Source organism: Anopheles gambiae, chromosome 2 (assembly GCF_943734735.2).
Source record: "Anopheles gambiae chromosome 2, idAnoGambNW_F1_1, whole genome shotgun sequence".
Lineage (NCBI taxonomy): Eukaryota > Metazoa > Arthropoda > Insecta > Diptera > Culicidae > Anopheles > Anopheles gambiae.
Genome location: NC_064601.1, coordinates 58882816 through 58905321, shown reverse-complemented (window position 1 = coordinate 58905321; position 22506 = coordinate 58882816). Strand labels below are relative to the sequence as shown.

At 38.5% G+C, this 22506-nt stretch overlaps 3 protein-coding genes across 3 annotated transcripts in view; 2 read left to right on the top strand and 1 right to left on the bottom strand.

Annotated features, from left to right (window-relative positions):
• Positions 1–1080: 1080 nt before the first annotated feature.
• LOC1278717 (cytochrome P450 306a1) overlaps positions 1081–22506 on the top strand; it is a 98525-nt gene continuing 77099 nt past the window's right edge. Inside the window, exon 1 of the mRNA XM_061650883.1 lies at positions 1081–3445. The gene's annotated coding sequence lies outside the window, so the exon portion shown is untranslated. The remainder of the gene's footprint in view (positions 3446–22506) is intronic.
• On the bottom strand, positions 13202–18096 carry LOC133392126 (uncharacterized protein K02A2.6-like). Its single transcript, XM_061650877.1, has 2 exons — positions 17868–18096; positions 13202–17272 (listed from the first exon to the last, which is right to left on the bottom strand). The coding sequence occupies exon 2, from the start codon at positions 17260–17262 to the stop codon at positions 13267–13269; it is 3996 nt and encodes a 1331-aa protein (XP_061506861.1). The 5' UTR covers positions 17263–17272; positions 17868–18096; the 3' UTR covers positions 13202–13266.
• Positions 18113–22282, top strand: LOC133392129 (uncharacterized). The gene is made up of 2 exons (XM_061650879.1): positions 18113–21913; positions 21998–22282. The coding sequence occupies exon 1, from the start codon at positions 18506–18508 to the stop codon at positions 21179–21181; it is 2676 nt and encodes an 891-aa protein (XP_061506863.1). The 5' UTR covers positions 18113–18505; the 3' UTR covers positions 21182–21913; positions 21998–22282.

The window sequence follows — 22506 nt, the reverse complement described above, 5'->3', positions numbered from 1 at the left end:
CTGACTTGAACATTATCTGAAGCATTGCGTCGCGCTGGCAATAGTTGCACTCTTTTTAAAGTGTAATTTAAATCGCTCAAATAATTTCGTATAGTGGATTGACAAACGTTAACCCCAAATTCACGGGCACACTTTTCGGAAATCTTTTTCAGACTCGTTGTGCAGGCTTCGTCCACCCACGATTTTACTATTTCCAATTGCTCCGCAGTGAGTTTTTTGTTGTGTGGACCTCCTTTTTCGCTAGAATTGTTTGTAATCTCACCTTCTTTCAAAAACTTATGAATAATTCGGGAAACAGTTTGGATATTCAGATCCATTATCCTAGCAATATCCGTCATTCGGTATTCCTCATGATACAATTTAACAATTTTTTGTTTGTCTTCCAGTGAAATCTTTTTTCTGGACGGCATCTTTGATTGCTTGTTTCTAATGAAATCCTTTGCCTGAAAGAAAAAAGCACATCAAACAGGGGAATTTGATAAAATTATTGTAATAAGTTACCTTTTCCTTCGCCTGATTGAGTGTTTATGAGCCGGCATCGACGCAATGTAAACAAACTATCTTCTGACACTTGACATTTGCAGGGTTGGATTGAAACCCGGATAAAATTCCCCTACGGATTGCAAAATTCCCCAGTGACATTGCAACTCTCCCCAAACTGCTTGAAAGATTCCCCTATATGATTGCAAATATCCACAGAGTGCTTGCAACACTCCCCTACCGATTTTGAACATTCCCCTAAGTGATTTAACTATTCCCTTATATGATTCGAAACCCTGTAATGACAGACACCTTACTCCAATACAATGTATAAATTGCACCTCAATAACCTCTAATTGGGACAAAACACATTCCAAAACCGAATGTACGAAATCTATTGAGTATAAATAAAACCAATTCCGACCGTGGAAGTCAGATTCGTTCGGATTGTCAAGACAGGACGTTACGCTGCCCAAAAAACTTCACCTTCCAACTTATCTCAAGAGTTTAGTTATGTTCCCCTACCCAAGGTAAGGCTTCTAAACTTCAACGTTCAATCGAATTGGCTACTCGTGTAGCCGGTTCTAGAATAGGGTTAATCGAAGCTTCGGCAAGATTTCAAGTGCTGAGTATAAACTAAGAAGTGCCACATAGGGGTAAGCATAGACATGCCGTATTTTGTATGTGAACACTTCAATTTGGAGGGTATAAATGTTTGTTTTGAAGACGATCCTTTCGTCTTTTTTATTAGATTAGCTTTCGGTCGGGGAGAAATAAGGCACGTCGATATCCTTCGATGGTCCGTTATAAAAGAGAGTGTCCATTTATTCTCTTACCTCCACCTACGCCCTTACGCTAATCGCTTACACTAATATTTATGTCCTACTGCCAAGCTTATTATATCGCGCTACGTGCGCGTATACGATTTTATGTCAAATCGTTACAGGGCTCGCTGTCGTTACTCTACAGTTTAAATGGAACATAATTCATTTTGTAATGAGCGCCGAAACGGATTTCGTCGAACGGAGTCCGCGCTGGCCGATTACCTACAGCAAAATCGGATTTTACCATATTTTCGTCAATTTTCTCACTTTGAGGCTTTTTGAAAAATTCAGAAACCATGTATATTGTAAATGTAAATGTAAATGGAATACCACTAGCTTCACTTAATTGATGAAGGTACTCTTTAGCAAGACTTCTGAAAAATCAGGCCGATATCTGAGAAAATCTTGAGAATCCAAGCACTTCAAAAAGCCTTGAATTGTATGAGGCCTAGTAGAAGTTGGTAGTTACTTTTCCTTAAAAAAAGCCACATAGTTTACGAATATTTGCCGACATAGTGCTAAAATTATGAGTTATCCTTATTAGTGATTAGCGTTGTGAAATTGCAGCATTTGTTCTTCGTGTGTCGATATGTTGAGGTGATATACGAGGTTTAAAAAACTGTCCAGACAGTCTCAAAGTTAGTATATTTGTAGAGAGGGTATAGGTTCATGAAATTCGTTTATTGACTGTTCGCTTCGACTTCCCGATTGCTACTGCTACCCCTCAGACATTTATAATCGAAGTAAATTTCTTTTCGTTCCCAATTGACAAATTATACCAGGGTTGTCGAGTTCCATTCGCACACGGCCTTTCCTGACCTACATTCGTCCCGAATGTCCCCATGGCTTTAAGACATCCGCAGCACTAGTGGTCACTCTAGGACCTTCCTTACTATCATCTAACTTTCTCATTTCATACCGCCCATATGGCATTTTCTTAATTATTTCATAAGGACCATAAAACCTTTGCTTAACCTTTTTTCCTGTGACAAATTGTGTTACAGGCAAGGCTACAATATCACCCACTTGATAGATGCGTGCTGGTCTTCTGCGAAGATTATAATACTTCCTGTTCTCTTCCTGAATCTTCTGAATTCCATCTCAAGCACATTTTTGCCATTCATTCCGGGTTTCTTGAAAATTATTTCGCAGCTGCTCTGCCAATAGAGTAGTTAATCCTACACTTTCTTTAGTCATCATTTTCACCTAATAGTAATTCAAACGGTGTTGTTTGTATCGCTTTTTGCCAACTATTAATCAACACTTTCTGAACGTCAGTGACATATTTGTGCCATTCTTCTGAATTCTTAATAGAAAGTTTCGTCAGTACTGGTATGATCACACGATGAATTCGCTCGGCTTGACCATTATTTCTAGGAATCCCTGTAGTTATCGTATGTGTCTCTATTCCACTATCTTCACAATATTTTTGAAAAGCTTCTGACGTGAACGCTGCTCCACGGTCAGAAATAATGCTCCTAGGATCTCCAAACATAGTAGCCACTACTTCCAATTTCTTCAAAACTTCCTGCGCTGAAGTCGTCTTTGTCGGAAACATCCAAACAAACTTGGTGAACGCATCAATAATAGTCAACATATAATTATAAGATTTTCGAGTCGATGGCATGGTTCCCAAATGATCCATATGAACATCAATGATCCACTCAACACAATTGTTAATACAGTCATTAATCATTAACAGCCTTTAACCGCTCCATAGTTTCTTCACTCCAAAATGTGCTTGTTCATGCGCTCGCCTAACTATTCCTACCTCTGTTGTTTACCAACAGCGGTTCTAGTTTGACAGCTGCGTTGTGGTGAAGTGAGAGAGAGGGACAGGTAGCACAGGCGAAACAAACACGGGCGAAATAGAAAGAGTAGGAATGGTTCATCCCGAAGGAGCTTCGCGTGCAACGGATGAACCTGCGCAAATTAAGTGGAATGACCGCAATCGGGTTTGCGTGAAGTTTTAAAACGGGCACGAAGACGAAAATCGACCTCTTTCTACCATCGCGCCAAGAGAAGAAAGTTCAGTGAATTTTTTAATACAGTTTAAGTGAATTAAGAAAACTGATGTTTCAACTTTAAATTCGCGAAAGAAAGAGCTATGTTGCTGGACGCAACAACCTCCATGGAACGTGGTACGTAAATTCTTTTGTCTCCCCCTGTTTCTTTATAGAGTAATCCATTAGCAAATACGAAATTACCACAGTTTCCTCCGTGCTCTATAGTATGTACTATTTCACAACATTTTTCGTCTTCTTTTTGAGACTTAATCGTCTTCTTACAAATCAATACCGATACCTTTAACACACTTACTCATGCTAATGCATCTACATGTTGCATTCTCTCAGCGGGTCGATGTTCAATATCAAAATCAAACTCAGCTAATACGACAAGCCATCTACTAACTCTTGCATTGACTACATTCTTGTTTAGTGCTTGCTTGAATGCCACGCAATCCGTAATGACACTAAACTTTTGACCTAACAAGTAGTATCTAAACTTTTTGAGAGATTCAACCACTGCTAATCCTTCTAATTCAAAAGAATGATAATTGCTTGCATCCGTATGCACTTCTGTTTTAAGACCTAATTTAAAAATGTGCAAAACTGGATATTCCGTTAGTAATCGCTTCACTCTCTCAAATGCCTCCATCGCACTACGATCGAAAATAAATTCAACTTCCTTTTTTAACAACATCGATAATGGCCTCATCAAATTCGCAAAATCAGGAATAAATTTCCGGAAATAATTGGGTAAACCATAAAAACGCTGAAGCGGTGTCACATTCGTCGGTACGGGAAAACTTCTTACCTTTTCCACTTTCTGCGACGATGGTTCGATTCGCCCTTCGTAGATTTGGTATCCCAGATACTCGACACGTCGTTGCAGGAATACGCATTTCTTCCAATTAAATTTCAGGCCCGCACTTTGCGCTACATGCAACACACGCCTGATCGCTGCTAGCCCCTGCTCCTCGTCTCGCGATGGGATGATGACATCATCGACAAACACCAACATTACTCCTTCATTTATCAAGTTCCGGAACACTGAACTGATAAATCTCCCGAACGCACTACCACTCGTACAAAGCTCAAACGGTGCACGCATAAACTCGTACTGCCCTTCTGATGTTACAAAGGGTGTGTAATTTCTACATTCTTCCTTTACCGGTACGTGGAAGTATGAGTTCTTCAAATCTAAAGTGGTGTACACTCTAGCATCAGCAAGCTGATCAATTTGATCCTCTATATTCGGCATAGGATAGAGATCACGAACGATTCTCTTGTTTATCTCATGATAGTCGATGCACACCCGATGAGAACCGTCTTTTTCGGAACCACTACCACTGCACTCGCGAATGCACTTTCTGGTCGAATAATATCGTCACGAAACCATTGTTCGATCTTCTCCCGAACAATTTTCTTTCCAACGGAGCCAACCTACGCGGATTTATCCGAACAACACTATTGTCCTGCACCACAATATTTAGCTTACAATTGGAATTCACTTTTTCGACGGGTACATAATTGTTCACTATATTCGCTACCTCTTGTCGCCACTCATACGGAACATCCAACTCATCACGTTCACATGAAATTTGAAAAATCCACGATGGATTCTCTTCCACGTTTTCATCATTTCCTGTACCACTTGTCTCGCTTTTATCTACTTTTTTACGCTGTACCGTTACGCCCGTATTGGTAATCACAAAATCAACACTTCTAAGGAAATTCATTCCTAATAACATCGGTACCTCAAGTGCCGCATCAGGAACAATGTCAAATCTTACCTCATATTCTGCTTCGCCGACAGTTGCAAAGACAATAGCTTCTCTTGAAGTGTTTGTTACTTTGCCACCCAGACCGTAAAGCCTTTGTGTCGTTGGGCTCCACTTCTGCAGATTGTTTGGAATCAGCTTATGCACGTCTGATCGTAACAATGTCACTTCACTACCTGTGTCGACAGCCACATTATATTTTTCGCTCGCTATTCTTACTGAAATACTTGGAAGCTTTTTCACCAGTAACACGTTTTGTTGGTTGGTCGCTCAATCATCTTTTATTGTGCATTTCGACGACACATGTCCAAACTCACCACACTTGAAACATTTCGGTCCGCTGTTCTTACGCACACACTCAGAACTACGATGACCGGTTTCACTACAATTATAAAAACGAACTTTTGTGCTCATCGTTTTTGTTTGGCGACGGTATTCTGCGAAGCTCTGAATGTTTTTCGGGTCGCTCCTTTCTGAATAGCACGCTCTCGGAATTGAATTTTCACTTTTAAAGCACTGATCGTACGCACTTCATATAAAGCAGCTCTCTGCGTTTCGTCTTCCGTAATCCCATCTATGATGTACTCACATATGCTCTCCTCGTCCAACTCTATCTGTTTAGCAATGCGTTGCATTCTATAGATAAAATCAAGCGTCGTCTCGTCCTTTGCACGTCGACATGTTGCTAGCTGGCGATGAACATCAGTGGGACGCACTCTTTTCCCAAACTCGACCTAAAGTGCTTTTTTCAATGCCGAAAATGACGTTATGTTGCAAATCGTTTGTTCATCGGCCCATTTTGCCATTCGCGCAACCGCTTCAAATTCATTCATCCACACACAGAAATCGATCGTCTTATCGGAACCGTACGTAGGAATACTTTCCTCTACATCTCTAAACGAATAAGGACGCATTAACGTTTTTACCCAGTTGCAAATCGGCTCTGGTCAAGCACAGACGTACTTCCAGATAGCTCCGAATAACAAAACTAATACGTACAAACGCATAAAATCACAAAGTATACGAAGGTACGCACATACTCTTCTCTCGCAATGGGAGCAAGAGGAAGAAGGGGCAGAAAGCCCAAAGCACCACCAAGACAACTACACATAGACAAAACCGATACGCGCAGTCGTTCGGATCTATCCGAAAACAGTTTCGCTCTGCTTAGCGACAACGAAGAAGAGCCACCTAATCAGCAGAGTAAGAGATCTCAGCCAGTGACCAACACTAATACGTCAAATACACCAAGCAGTGATACCGGTAAACTACCACCAATAGTGGTTAAAAGTTCATCAGTGGGTTTTGTACACAAAACCGTAATAGCAGCAGGAGTAGTACGTTACAACACGAAAGCAACGTATAACGGCACGATCGTTCAGGTCACCAATACAAGTGATTTTAGATCGGTAGTAAATCACTTCAAAAAAACAAATATCCCTTTTCACACGTACCAACTGGAAGAGGACAAAACGACTAAAATCGTTCCTTATGGTTTACGTGAACTACCAGATGAAGAAGTAGAAACCCTGTTAAAAGAGGAAAACCTAGTTCCTAAAAGTGTAAAAAAGCTTGCACTAAGACAAAAACGCTATGACGAACACGCAGTATACCTAATCCACTTTAGTGTGGGTAGCGTGTCTATGCAACTACTACGAACTATCACCGCTCTAGACCACTGTGTGGTAAAGTGGGGATATTATTCCAAAAAAGCCGGACCCATGCAATGCAAAAGGTGTCAACTATACGGTCACGGAGCAATGAGCTGCAACCGCGTAGAAAGATGTAATAAATGCGCCGATGAACACGCATCATCGGTATGTCCCCTTACCGCGGGGATATCGTCGAGTGACGGTAAAGTACCAGAACATAAACTGAAATGTGCCAATTGCGAAGGAAACCACACAGCGGGTTATATGGACTGCCCAAAACGTCCCGTCGTAGCAAAACGCATTACAAACACTACGAAAGGCTATCGACCGAACTTAGGAGACTTTCCTACACTTCCTCAACCTAAACCGATACCGGGTTGGAAAGTAAATTCACGAGTAGACAAACCTACGCAACACACATCTAATTCGATACCAACGCGCATAGGTCAGGGTGAAAGATTTAAGGCTCATGAGGAGCTGTTTAGCGCAGAACAAATAATTCCCATTGTTCAGGAAGTATTCATAAAGCTGGAGCAATGCAGAAGCAAACAAGACCAGATAACAGCAATCTTCCAAGTGGTTGCCAAGTTTTGTTTTCCGTGATGGATTTCCAAGGTAATGTACGAGTTTCATACTGGAATGCCAACGGCATTGCCAATAAAAAAACAGAGTTGTCCCATTTTTTAAATGAAAACAACATCAGCATCATGATGTTAGTGGAAACGTTCCTAAAACCGGTGCACGTGTTTAACATGCCAGGATACAATAGCTATAGACTAGATAGATTATCGGGCCCCAAAGGAGGAGTGATGGTTCTTGTTAGTAAAACAATTAAACACCAGTTGATAAAACACTTAAACCTCTCAATAATTGAAACAATAGGAGTTAAAATTTTCACGGAGCAAAATAATTTAACATTTACCACTGCATATCATCCCGGCTCGAATATTAATATGCAGGCATTCAAAAATGACATTATAAAACTAACGTCAAGAAAAGATAATTTTTTCATCTGTGGTGATCTTAATGCTCGCCACAAAATGTGGAATTGTGCTTCTCGTAATCAAGCAGGAAAAATCCTTTTTGAGGAATCACAAAGAGGTCAATTTTCTATTTATTACCCAAATAAACCAACTTACGTCCCTAGAGATCCCTCTAGAAAGTCATCAATACTTGACCTAGCTTTAACTAATAACCTTAACCTTTTTTCTCAGTTAAAAACAATTACAGCGCTAACTTCTGATCATCTACCGATTTCCTTTACAATTTACAATTCTAGAGCAAATATAATCCCTGAGTATAAAATCCCTGACTATAGCAAGGCAGATTGGAACAATTTTAAATCCCTTGTTAATCAATCTATTGACTTAACCTCAACGCATTTATGTAATATTCATAATGTGTCTCAAATCGATGAAATGATTAAAAAATTTACTTCAAACATAAACAGAGCACATGACAGAGCCATACCAACAGTGATTCCAGGTAAATTTAACATTATACTACCTGATCGTATAAAAACCTTGATAAAACTTAGAAATAAATTTAGAAAAAAATGGCAAAGACACAGATTAGATCCTTCATACCAAAACAATTATTATTTTCTTAAACGGAAAATTGAATACTTAATAACCCTGGAACGGAATAAGGCATGGGCTAATACTCTAGAAAGTATAAATCCCCGTCATAATAACACGAATCGCTTCTGGAAGCTCGTAGGCACTATAAAAAACCAACGAAGAAATATTCCTATACTCAAAAACCACAACCACTATTTACTTACGACTAAAGAAAAATGTGAAGCTCTTAAAAATCATTTTCAAAATGCGCATAATATAACACATCATAATGTTAGTCCCATTGAAAGTAGGATAGTTAACAAAAATGAAAAATATTTGACTTCCAATATGAGAAAACAACCACATTCATCTGAACTTATTAAACCAAGCGAGCTTACGAGATTAATTAAAAACTTAATAAATAAAAAATCAACTGGTTGTGATAGAGTCAACAACAAAACCATTAAGCATCTACCGAGAAAAGCCATAGTCTATCTAGTTCTTATTTTTAACGCATGTCTACAACTAGGATATTTTCCTTCTGAATGGAAAATTGCTAAAATAATTGCTATTCCTAAATCTGGTAAAGACCATACGAATCCTGAAAGTTACAGACCAATCAGTCTTCTAAGTTGTTTGGGAAAACTTTTGGAAAAACTGATTGCTATCAGAATTCGCAAACATGTCGATAACAATAATATTATACCTGAATCTCAATTTGGGTTTCAGCCTGCTAGAAGTACAACACATCAGATCCATCGATTAAAAAATAGCATTGTTGAAAATAGGGAAATAAAAAAATCTACTGGTTTAGTGCTTTTAGACAATGAAAAGACTTTTGATTCGATATGGCACCAGGGACTACTTTTCAAACTTAATAAGTTTAATTTTCCTCCTTACATAACAAACATAGTAAGATCATTTTTGAATAACCGGAAAAACTCTGTACACATTGGAAAATCCAAATCGAAACCATACCATAATGTAGCTGGTGTACCACAAGGAAGCGTGCTGTCTCCTCTGTTATTCAATATTTACATAGCAGATATACCAAACACAAGATATTGTTCTAATTTCCTTTATGCTGATGATTTCGCTATCTCGTCCTCAGCGAAAAATCCTAAAACAATCATTAGACGCTTAAACTTCGCACTAGAGGCGTATGCTAAATATTGTATAAACTGGAAGCTCAAAACCAATAGTACCAAGTCAGAAGCAATCTTTTTTACAAGGAATACGTGTATGAGAAGACTTCCCCAAAGAGATCTAGTGATGAGACAAGAAAACATACCATGGAAAAGGAGAATAAAATACCTTGGTATGCACTTTGAACAACGTGTTACATTCAAGACACAAACTGAGAATACCCTTATAAAATTAGACAAAATGGTTAAAACTATGTACCCCTTCTTAAACCGGAAATCTAAATTGAATTTAAAAAACAAATTACTTATTTATAAGGCATTTTTTCGGCCAGTAATGACATATGCTGCACCAGCCTGGAAGGGAATTGCTCAGTCTCATTATAAAAAGTTAAAAATTAAGCAAAACAAAATCCTTAAAATGATTATTAATGTCCATCCATGGTTTAACACAAGAGAGCTTCATAGGATTACAAATATGGCTACAATTAAAGAATACGTTGAAAGAATCTATAGAAAATATCACGATAGTTGTGAATCGAGCGGAATTCCCATATTAAATCAATTGGTAGCTTAGCATATAATTTAGCTAAATTTTAGGCTTAGTTATAGGTTATGGTCTTGTTTGTAATATATAATGTAAAGTTAGTTAGTGTAGTTTGCTTAACTAGGTTAGTTAGTTTAGTTAGCATATTTAGATAGGATAGTTTCTAAAACAAAATTTGTGGGTTTTTTTTTGTAAATTTTTCCCACGTTACTACTCAACATCAGAACAAAATCGAAAAATCCAGCAATTGCTACACAGAAAACATTAATGAGGAAAGCTTAAGAGTCGAACCCATTATCGCAAGAAAAACTTGTAAAACATAATTAAATTTAATGCTTCGAATTCAAATAAACTACTACTACTACTAACGTTTTTACCGCCGAATCCATTTCATGTACACCTGATGCCTGTCCCGAATCTTGAACTGATTCTGAATCGACATCATGAAATTGCTCTATGTCAGCCGATCCACTTTTTGATGTTTGCTGATCATATTCCATCAATTGTATCGCCATCTCTTCCTTTGTTCCCGTTGCAGGTAGACTTTTCAACTCACATAACCGCATGAGTTCCGTGCGCGTATAGTCTTGTATCAGGTTCAACACTCTTTCTTCCGCCATTTCGCTTACTTCACACTACACCTTTACTTCACGCACACCGAACTTATTTGCTCAACACGCGCGCCGTCTTTTTGTAACGTTTTTTTTTACAATCACGCCACCTGCGTTCTTTTGTGCTACTACGAGCGCACCGTCAAATGCACTCCTTTCATACGCACCAACACATACACGAGAGCGCCTCTGATACACGACGTCATTGTGTGATGACGTTCATACACGTATCGCACATACACGTCATCAGATAATTGGCACAAAACCTGTTATCCCAAGTAGCAAACCGCCACCCGTGTAGAGGTGTGTGCGTGTGACGAAAAATTATGGATTAAATACGGGGGAAGCGGGGTTTGCAGTCTTTCGTTCGTCATACACACATGCATTTACCAGCGGATATCGCTGGACCGAGTACTAAAAAGTTACAGGTGTGTGCGCTATTTATCAACGAATACCTACTAGCCTCGTCAACAATCTTCAAAGTGAGCGACGGAAATAAAACGTTTTCCTGTTTTAAAATATTAAGGTACACACTTAAAAATATTTCACGACCTCGGTTAAAAAAACTGCCGAAATCCGTCGTCTCTTTCGATTCATGCTGATATGTCAGTTGAAAAAACCCAGTAGCCGAAAATCAGTACCATTTAAAACTGAAATATCAGTTAAATAAATATTTGAACCGAAACTCGGCAACACAATATGCCGAGCACATACGTTAACACTGCTGTCACCGAGATAATCCGTCAAAATAACCGAGATTTCAGCTTTACTACTTGCATTAGCCGAGGCTCGGTATTCTATCTGTCATTCGCCATTCTGTTAATCTCGTGCTAATGAAACGAAAACCTGTCGGAGTGATGTTGTGATGTAAAATAAAAAATGTAAAAAAAGTGAAAATGAGTCTCTCAGCGTGAAAAAAACGAGAATCAGTAGCGTGCGATCGAGCACAGGTATGGAGCGGGGTTGGAAACTCCATCAGCGCACGCAACCGGTGCTCTTCAGAGCGTCGCTCGGAGCAGTCCCTATTCAAGGATCAGATGAGGAAGCTAATCCGGTTGGTTCAACCTTTGCCAGACCGTTCAGACTTCCAGGATTCATTTCCGGTCACCTACACGAGGTAAGTATCAACACTCGATCACATGAAATCTAAAAAGGGTTTACTCAGACTTGTTTCACTCTGCCCGCTTTACAGAACCGTGCCTGTACCAGTGCCCGCTCCTTGTCCGGCTCATTTTCCTGTACCGGTACCACATCCAAACGCTGTGCCCCATCCGGCGGTTGAATCGGCGCCTGTCCCAACGCTTTCCATCACATCAAAAAAACCCATTTGATACGCAAATAAAATCACTAAAATAAAAATAAAATGTTTTTATATTTAGCCGAGATCTCGATTTGTTCTAACCGAAAATCTCGGTTAAACGTAAACGTCAAAACAAAATGACATTAAGGGCGGTGGCAACGCTTTTTCGCATGCGATTTTATCGGACGCCCTGTCAAATTTTTGTATAGGATTTGACAGATAACGTCGGACGACGAACTCGCACCAAACAACCAAACAACGACGAACAAAACAACCAAAGAATAATCATAGAAAAAGTAACAGAGACTCCAAAGAACCAAAAATCAATACAATCGATCGAACAAAACGAAACGGATCACATAACAACAAAATACATTGTAAACAGAACAGAAAATAACACAGAAAATGAAAATTACATAACAAACAACTACCAAGAAAATGAACAAACAATAAGAAAAAGAACAAGAAGCGAAACAATAAATTTCAGTGACACAGAGGTATATCTGAGTGAATCAGAAGTATACCAAAGTGACACTGAAAATTCTAGATACTTAAATGCAGCAGAAGAGTTAACCCCACCAAATAATTAATAATTTGATTTGACAAGGTGTGAGCAGGAAAAATGATTTTTTTCAATATTATCCAAGCAAACATACAATCACTGAGAAAAAACAAAGAAGAACTTAAACATCTCACGCAAACACAAGACATTCATGGAATATGCCTACAAGAGACATGGACCAAAAAAAATAAGAATATTAAAATACCAGGGTACAACACCATTAAAACAGATAGGTCAGATGGCTATGGAGGAAGCTGTATCCTTATAAGAAAAGGAATAAAATACAAAGAAATCAACATCACAAATCAAGTAGAAACAATTCAAACCACAGCAATAGTAACACTCAAAACAAAAATGACTATTATATCAATATACATAGCACCACAGGCAAGCAATATAGAGATAAAAAATACAATAGCCCAAATAATACACAATACCAAAGACATGAAAAAAGTTTTAATAGTGGGTGATTTCAATGCGCACCACAGATATTGGGGAGATGATAAAACCGATAAAAAAGGTGAAATCATCCTGGAAGAATTTGAAAATTCAGAATTAATAATCCTACATGTGGTGGGTAGCTTGCTGTAATATACGATCTGGCTTCACTCCGTTCTGTATGTGTTCTGACTATCTGTCATCGTTGTCAGATTATACCGCGCTCTAGCAAGGAGCGGAATAAAGCCGAGCTCTTACAACACATACCACATCTCCCTTTTTTCCGAATAATGAACGATAAATACAATTCCCCAAATTATTTATTTACTATTTGATTTCATCTGATTATTTCACCCAATCTCTTACTCTATGATAGGAACCTAGCGGGACGTTTAATTTCTCGTTTCGGACGGGAGAGTGTTCTCGGTATCTCTTCGGTCGTTGGTTCATTAAAACCTACTCCTTCCTCCTGGTTATCCACCACCCTCTCACAACCATCCCTATGATCGTCTGGGTCCTTGTACTCTTTTAGGTGGCTCGAATTCCTGTCATATAATTTCCCGTTTTGCTCATCCTGTACTGTTACGCGAGAACCTTGCTTCTCAATTACTTTTGCAATCTGTGGTCCAAAGGGTGTACTCAGTTTGTTGCCTGGCATTGTATTCCTCAATAGGACTCTATCTCCTACTATTATATCAGACGGTTTTGCTTTGCGTCGTTGATCTTCTGTCACTCTTCCCTTTTCCTTCATACATGTGTCTCTATCCCTGTAATCAGACATTGGTAATGCAGATCCGGTACTGATGTCTCCCAATGATGGTATTTTTGTCCGGATATTTCGGTTGAACATCAACTCACTCGGTGTTTTCCCTGTGGTGCTGTGTGGAGTGGCGTAGTACATGGAGAGATACGCCCCCAAATCTTTTTTCCAATCCCCGTTCTGAGCCTGGCTTATCTTCAGCCTTTTTAGCAAAGACCTGTTCTGGCGTTCAACCAGACCATTTTCTTGCGGCCAATATGGGGTTGTCTTGTTAAGCAATATTCCTCGCTGTTTGCAATAGTTGTCAAAATAATTGCTCACAAATTGCCTTCCATTGTCGAGTGTTATGGTTCTCGGATAGCCAAGACGCACAAATATTCGTTCAAGTCGTTCAGATGTTTCAATCGCTGTAATTTTCTTAACAATTTCGACCTCTTTGTACCGACTGAAGTAATCAATGATTACTAGTAGATAATCACCAGTTGGTAGTGGGCCCAAAAAATCGATTGCTACATCTACCCAAGGCTTATGTGGTAGTGGCCTTCGCTTCATGGGCTCCGGTTTATCTGGTTGGCTGACCAATTGGCAGCCTGAGCAGCTGCTAACCAGTCGAGCAATAGCTTCATCCATTCCTGGCCACCAGCAAGTACATCGCAGCCGTTGTTGCATTTTAGTGCGTCCAGGATGCCCTTCGTGTGCCAGTTCTAGCATTCTTTGCCGGATAGCTTTCGGTATTACTAGTTTGCTACCGCGGACTACTAGGTCTCCAACTGTTCCGAGTTCCAATCGAAATGCTTGGTAAGGTTTCAGTAGTTCATCTGTATAATTCCACACACCTCTTTCCAAACACTCCTTAAGAGCCCGCATTTCGGCATCATTCGAAGAAGCAATCTCTACCTCTTGCACATCGATTGCAGCATTTTCCATCACGCTGCGGATATATACTGTAGAATCTGGATCAAATTCTGATACTTCAGTAGGACTTGACAACCGAGACAGAGGATCAGCTATATTCGTTTTTCCTTTCCGATAAATTACATCATAGCTAAAAGCCTGCAGCCTTAAGACCCAACGCTCAATCCGCAAACAAGGAGAAGATGTGGGGCTAAAGATAGCCTCTAGAGGTTTATGGTCCGTTTCCAGCTCGAATCGTATTCCGAATAGATAGATTTGGAACCGTTCCACGGCCCATACTAACGCTAGTGCCTCCTTTTCTGTTTGTGCATACCGTTGCTCGGTACTCGTTAGGCTCTTGCTGGCATAAGCTATTACTTTAGGCTGCTCGTTCTGGAACTGAAGGAGGACGGCTCCTAACCCTACTGGGGACGCATCTGCCACTACTCGGGTTTTTAGATGAGGATCAAAATGGGCTAATCTTTCGACGTTAGAAACTAACCGGATCAGTTCGTTAAATGCTTTGTTCTGGTCTCGCTCCCAAACGAATTCGGCGTTGTTCTTTGTTAATTCGCGTAGTGGGAATGAAACTGTGGCTAAGTTTGGAATGAACGTTCCCACGTAAGTAATTAATCCCAGAAAACTCCGAACCTCTTCACAATTTTTGGGTGGCCGAAAGCTTCTTATTGCTTCAATTTTGTTTAGTGCAGGGAGCATTCCGTTCTGGTTAAAACGTTGGCCAACGAATTCGATTTCTGTGAGTTTGAAAACGCACTTAGATTGATTAAGTAAAATGCCATATTCCTCAATCTTTTCCATCACTTTCTCTAGTGCTAAATCGTGTTCGGTCTCAGTTTTTCCCGTAACTATGATATCGTCGATAAAATTGACTGTGTTTGGACAGTCGGCCAAAACTTGTTCCAATATTTTTTGGAATTTCTCTGGAGCGCATGAAATCCCAAACATCATTCGTTTATAACGATAAAGTCCACGGTGGGTGATAAAAGTTGTGAGAGTTTTACTTTCTTCATCGAGCAGTAGTTGATGAAAAGCATCCTTTATGTCAAGGCGAGAAAAGTATTTAGCACCATTCATTCTCCAACGTATGTCTTCTATGGTTGGTAGTGGATGCGTTTCTCGCAAAATTGCTTTATTAACTTGCCGCATGTCTATGCAAAGCCGAATACTTCCACAATCTTTTACAACTATCACCATGGGTGAAACCCAGCTGCTCGGTTCCGATACTTTCTCTATTATGTCTTTAGCGACCAACTCGTTTAGTTTACTATCAACTTTATCTAGCATGGGCAAAGGCAATCGTCGGAGTCGCTGAGCTACGGGTGTCACCGTCTTATCAATTGGAATGTGGATGCTGACTCCACGAATTGAGGGGAACGCGCGAAATGTTTCAACCTGGTTGATTGATTCATGCTGGCTAGGTAGTCCAACATATAATACTCCAAGCTGTTTTGCGGTGATTTTTCCCAATAGTGGTTGTGGACCATTTTTAACTACGTAAAATTTGGAAATTGTACGGAGTTCTTTCAACCCGTCCGCAATAGCTATTTCCGCCTCAAACATCGTAATTATTTCTAAACAATCGGTCTGAGCGTATGCCTTGAACTTCCGATCCGGACTCCGTGCCTCGCCGATGATCTTGACTTGGTTATTCCTCATTGACGCCCACGTTCTATCGTCTATGATATTCGATTGGACTCCAGAATCAATTTGCATCTCGATAAGGATACCGCCTACTTTCGCCCAGATCAATTCGTCTGAATCGTTTGCCGAAGATACCATCTCCACTAATTCACACTCAAGAGGTTCATTTCCGTCATCCTGGATTGCGTGAATTTTCCTTGCAAACTTTGCCGTTTTCTTATTTAGTTCCGAATCATTAAAGTGCCCTCCGAACGGCCTCTTTTGCATTCTTTGATTCGTATGTAGTCTATTTGAAGTTTGTCCAGCATTTGAGTAGCATACAACAGCGAAATGACCTCGCTTGCCACATTTTGCGCACGTTTTGTCTCGTGCCGGGCAAGATTGTTGCCCATGGGTACGACCACAGAATCGACACAATGTTTTTATATGATGGATGTGTTGGTTATCTATTTCAAAAGATTTGCTCCTACCGCTCATTTGTTCGTTGGCAACTCGGGATGTTTCATACGAATTTATTTGTTTAATGACTTCGTCCAGAGACAAGTTTTTTTCTTGCAGAAGTTTGACTCGCAAATTTGCCGGTACAAACTGAAGCACTTTGTCAATGATTGCAATCCCTGCACTCTCTGCCGCAGTTGCCCCGAAATTGCACTTGGAGCCATGAGCTTGGGCACGCATTACAAATTTCTCTAGCGTTTCTTCCGGCTCCGGTTTCATTGACCAAAACAAAAATCTCTCGTGTGCTTCGTGTCTTTGTGGAGCGAAATATTCATCCAATTTAAGAATAGCAATCTCGTATGGGTCTACGCCCTGGTCTACGTCCGCCTCTACATCTGCATCTGGAATGCTGAAAAATATTTCTTGCAGCTCGAGAGAACCACAAGTTAAAAGTAAATTCTTTTTCTCCGTTCCGTCCACTATCTTCGCCGTACGCAACCAAATTTCGAACCCCCGTTTCCACGTCGTCCATTTTGTTCGCCGCTCGGTTAGGGGAACGCCTGCTAACGACAGTGGTGGTAAATTCCCAAATAATTTGTTTGGTTCCATCGCTGATTCCCTGAAATGAAGCAGGTTGTGAATACGATCAAGTATTCAATTAGTTCACTATTTCATGACAGATTCATGACTCTTTCCCGAGTCATAACTATTAATATCGAGTATTTCCTTTTTTTCCTCGCTCTCTAGACGCGCATTTATTAAATTCTCTTCCTTCCTTTTCTTCGCTTTTTTTCCGCTCTCTAGACGCGTACTTATTTGATTCTCTTTCTTCCTCTTCTTCATTTTCCACTACCGCTTCCAGACGCGGCTCATTAAAGGCATCTTCAATTATTTCATCCGCTTGCAAGACGCGGCCTTGCTGTTTTCAAGACACAGCGCTTTTTATAGATCTTATAATTTTGCCTTTCGCTTCCATAACGCTTCACTGCTGTTTGCTTGACACAGCTCTTTCTACACATCTCTTTTGTTTTTTTTTTCCCCCGAGGCGGCCATTCTGTTTTCTCGACACAGAGCATTCACTTATCCTTTTGTCTTCCTTTGTACTCCGCATAACCCAAGCCAGCACTAACACTATGATGCTTTCAACGCTTTATTTAATTTCTGCTCTTAATCTTTCTTTTCCCCAATTCTTTCGTCCTTCTCTGATAACTTACCCTATTTTATTTCAATTCAAATGCTTCAATCTCGTGTTGCAAATAGGAATAAAGAAAATTAATCCTGTCCTCGTCGCCAATTTGTGGTGGGTAGCTTGCTGTAATATACGATCTGGCTTCACTCCGTTCTGTATGTGTTCTGACTATCTGTCATCGTTGTCAGATTATACCGCGCTCTAGCAAGGAGCGGAATAAAGCCGAGCTCTTACAACACATACCACACTACATAACAATACATACACATGCATTCCAACAGACAAAAACAAAAGAAAAACTTCAATAGACCTATCAATAATATCAAAAGATATATTCCTAGAAACAAACAAACAAATCACAGACTATCATATAGGAGGCAGCAACCACAAAGTAATAAAAATTACCCTAAAAATTAAAAACAGCTGCTCACCCACATTCGTTATAAATAAAAATAAAACATATAAACAAATAAATGAACTAGATCACACAAAAATTAACACAATAATCAATGCATCAATAAAATCAAACAGATAACTAAAAATAATACTCACCGAACAAAACATAAACTAAAAGTATGGTGGAATGAAGAATTAAAAACTGCCTTTAAGAATCGAAACATAGCCAGAACTTCCTTTAATAATTCACGCACTATAAAAAACTCAATGGAATGCAAGAAAAGAACAGCTATCCTGATTTACAAAATAAAAAAACATAAAAGAGAACTATTTTACCACACTCTAGATAGTATAAACTCCCAAACTAATACCAAAGAACTATGGGACTTAGTATACAACATTAACAATAACAAAAATCATGCCAAAGAATCGAACATTATACACAATGATAATAAAATAGCCAAAGACTTTTTAGATTTAAACTTCGAAAAAAATAAATTATCCAAATTTAGAACAGATACAAACAATGCAACCCAAATAGACATGGAATTAATTAATAAGGAAATATGGACGGAATTACTAAAAAACAAGAAAAATACAGCACCAGGAATAGACAAAATAACTTACGAAATGCTTCGTAGCATAAACGAAGAAACACTCAAGATCATCATAAAAGATGCAAACAATATGTGGATGAAAGGAAAAATACACAAAAATCTAAAACAAATCAAAATTATAGCCATACCAAAACCAGAAAAAGATCCAAACAATATAAACAATTACAGACCAATCGCACTCATTCCGACTCCTACAAAAATTCTAAACTCTGCAGTACTCCTCAAACTAAATAGACACATAGAATTAAGAAAGATTCTACCAGAAACCTCTTTTGGATTTAGAAAACACAAAACAATAAATCAATGCATAAATTACCTAACAAATCAAGTATACCAAAACAAAAGGAAAAATAACATGACCGGGGCAATATTTATAGATTTAGAAAAGGCATATAACAAAGTCAAAACCAAAACACTGATACAAAAATTAATTAACGCTAACACACCAAACCAAATAACTCTATGGGTTACTAATTTCCTTAAAAATAGAACAGTAGAGATAGAAAGTAACACAAAGATCAAAATGCTAGTCACTAACGGATTACCCCAGGGAGATGTAATGTCCCCAACTCTATTCAATCTATATACCAAAGATATACACAATAAAGTAACAAATGAAAACACAAAATTAATACAATATGCAGATGACTTTGTGATAATTGCCAGAGGAAAGGACCAAAACGAATTGAAGACCAATCTTCAAACATCTTTAAATTCATTCATAAACGAAATAGAAGAACTAAATCTCCCCATAAACACGGACAAAACTAAATATATGATATTTAACAATAAAAACCAAAATTTCAACCTCAACATACGAAACACACAAATAGAAATAACCAACACATACAAATACCTCGGCACCATAATAGACAATAAGCTTAAATTTCATAAACACATAGAATACCTGAGAAATAAAGCCATAGATAGACTAAACATTTTAAAAATACTATGCGCAAAAAATAACAATCTAGACCCACAAAAAGCTCTAATAGTATACAGGTCAACTATGCGAAGCATATTTGAAACGGGCTCATCATACTTAAACAATAGCAACAAAAGCAATAGGAAAAAAATAAATACAACAATTAACCAAGCGATACGCAAAGCTACAGGATGCACAAAAACGACACCCATCAACACCTTGCACGCTATTGCAGCCGAGATCCCATTCCAATTCAGATCTAAATTCATAGCACGTAAAGAACTAGCAAAAATAATAGTATATTCACACATATTAAGAAAACAAATAAATAAGATAAAAGATAATAACTACAATAATAAGTCAAAATCATACCAAGAGAAAATATATGAAGAAGACTACAACATTTTAAAACATCTATCCATTAGCCAAATGAACAACATTGCAACAAAAATAAACATAGACACAACACTTAATAAAGAAATAGGTACCAAAGCAAACAAAAATAAAGAGACGATTAAATCAATAACCTTAGAAAAGATGAAAAACTACAACAATAATGGACCAACAATTTTTACGGATGGTAGCTTAAAAGATAATCAGGCGGGAATAGGAATTTACATAAAAGATAGAAAACATAACATATACAAAGAATATAAAATTAAAAACATAGCATCAATAGCAACAATAGAACTGATAGCCATCGAAAAAGCTCTGGAGATAGCTAAAAAATATAAGATGAAAAACATAATCCTATATACTGATAGCCTGACCTCATGCAACATCCTAAAAAAAGCACAAAAAGAACCACAAATAGAAGGAATTATATATAACATATTACAAAGATGCACCAGCACTAACACACAAATTGTTTGGATACCGTCGCACGTAGGTATAAACGGAAACGAAGTCGCAGACGAATTAGCGAATAAAGGATGCCTAACAAGTATAGAATTAGACAATAAAATAAGGTTTACTGATGCCAAAGATTTGTACCGTAAGGAAATGGAAAAACAGACTACAGAATGGTACACAAATGAGTCCATTACTAAAGGACAGAAATTCCTTAATTTTCAAACTGAATTCAAAACTGAAATTTGGCACAAAAACATAAAAATTAGCGGGAAACAAATAAAAATAATGAACAGAATATTATCCGGGCATGACTATTCAGATTACTGGCTAGCCAAAATGAAAATAACCCAAAAAGGTGAATGTGAAAATTGCAGAAAATCAAATACAGGATGGCACATGATCTTTGACTGTCCTAAATACAATAATAATAACAATAACAATAACAATAGAACAAAATTTGAAGATTTCCGAAAAACATGGAGAGAACCCTCTGGAAAAACAATAAGGCAAATTATAAATTTCATAAAACAAAATCACATAGAAATATGAAAAGAATGAGAGGAAAAGGAGAAACATCTTTTATCTCTTCCTGCAATGGAAGATCATTTAAAGAAAAAAAAAAATCTCCCTAAAACCTCAAAAAAAACTAACAAACAAACAAACAAACAAACAAGAAAAAAAAATAATAGCATAGATAACTATAATTAATTAGAGAAATAAATGGAACAACACAAACAGATGAAAACTAACTGAATTTTGTTTTCAAAACCCAGTATAGTTACCCACACACACATACACACCAAATTCAAAAAAACGGACACAAAAACAACACCCAACAGACAACACAAAACAATCTGAGTATCAAACCCCGTGAAATAAACGATGTGACAACCAAATACTGAAAGAAGAGAAAAAAAAAATAAAAAAAAATAAAGAGAAATAGACTGCAAGGTCTCTCTAAAAATCAAGATGGTCAACCTCTGATTATGATGTCCCACAACATCATAGGAGGACAAACCCCATCACCCAAAGAAGAAGAAGAAGAAGAACTCGCACGTCCGACGTTATCTGTCGATTTCGATACAATACGATACGATACAATACAATACGATACGATCGATGTCGATAAAAATCTCGTCCGATACAATCGCATCCGATGAGCGTTGCCACCGCCCTAACCGAGATGTCGGCAACATAAATTTTACCGAGATCTTTGCCGAGATCTCAGTTGTGCAGATGTCGGCAAAAATTAACCGAGATTCGGCAAATTTTTTTAAGAGTGTAAGTTTTGATCAAATCCTATGCGCTAAACTCTCCATAGTAATACATATACATACTACATTCATTCATTATTGCTTCATTCAGCCCCCGGTGAGGACGTCATTACTTAACAGAAGCCTGTTCAACACTCGCAGCGCCTGGTCATGACGTCATCATTAAACTGAAGCCAGCTGAACACGTGCAGCACGGATAGTGCTGCTAGGATCCCGTGCGCGCTAGGAGGAAGAAAGAACGAGAGGAGTAAGAACGGTAAATTTGGAAGGGGGAAAGCGTTCTGCCGTCTACACAGCGAGAGTATGTCAAAACATATGTGGGAAGAGAGAGAGATATTATTCAATTAACATCTTGCGAATGTGTGCATAAAGCAAATGTGAACAGCCTCATCTTTTCTATAAACAATCCGAAAAAGGGGGTGTAGCAAACACATTGGTATGCGTGAGCGGCTGACGAAACCAGAACTTTGAATTCTTCTATTGAATCCTTCCCGGACGAGCCCCGATGTAGAAAGGGTTAGAATAGGTTCATGAAATTCGTTTATTGACTGTTCGCTTCGACTTCCCGATTGCTACTGCTACTCCTCACACACTTATACA

Bases quoted from the DNA above. Each gene is read 5' to 3' on its own strand.
- LOC133392129 (XM_061650879.1), top strand. From the start codon at position 18,506: ATGGAATGCAAGAAAAGAACAGCTATCCTGATTTACAAAATAAAAAAA.
- LOC133392126 (XM_061650877.1), bottom strand. From the start codon at position 17,262: ATGGAACCAAACAAATTATTTGGGAATTTACCACCACTGTCGTTAGCA.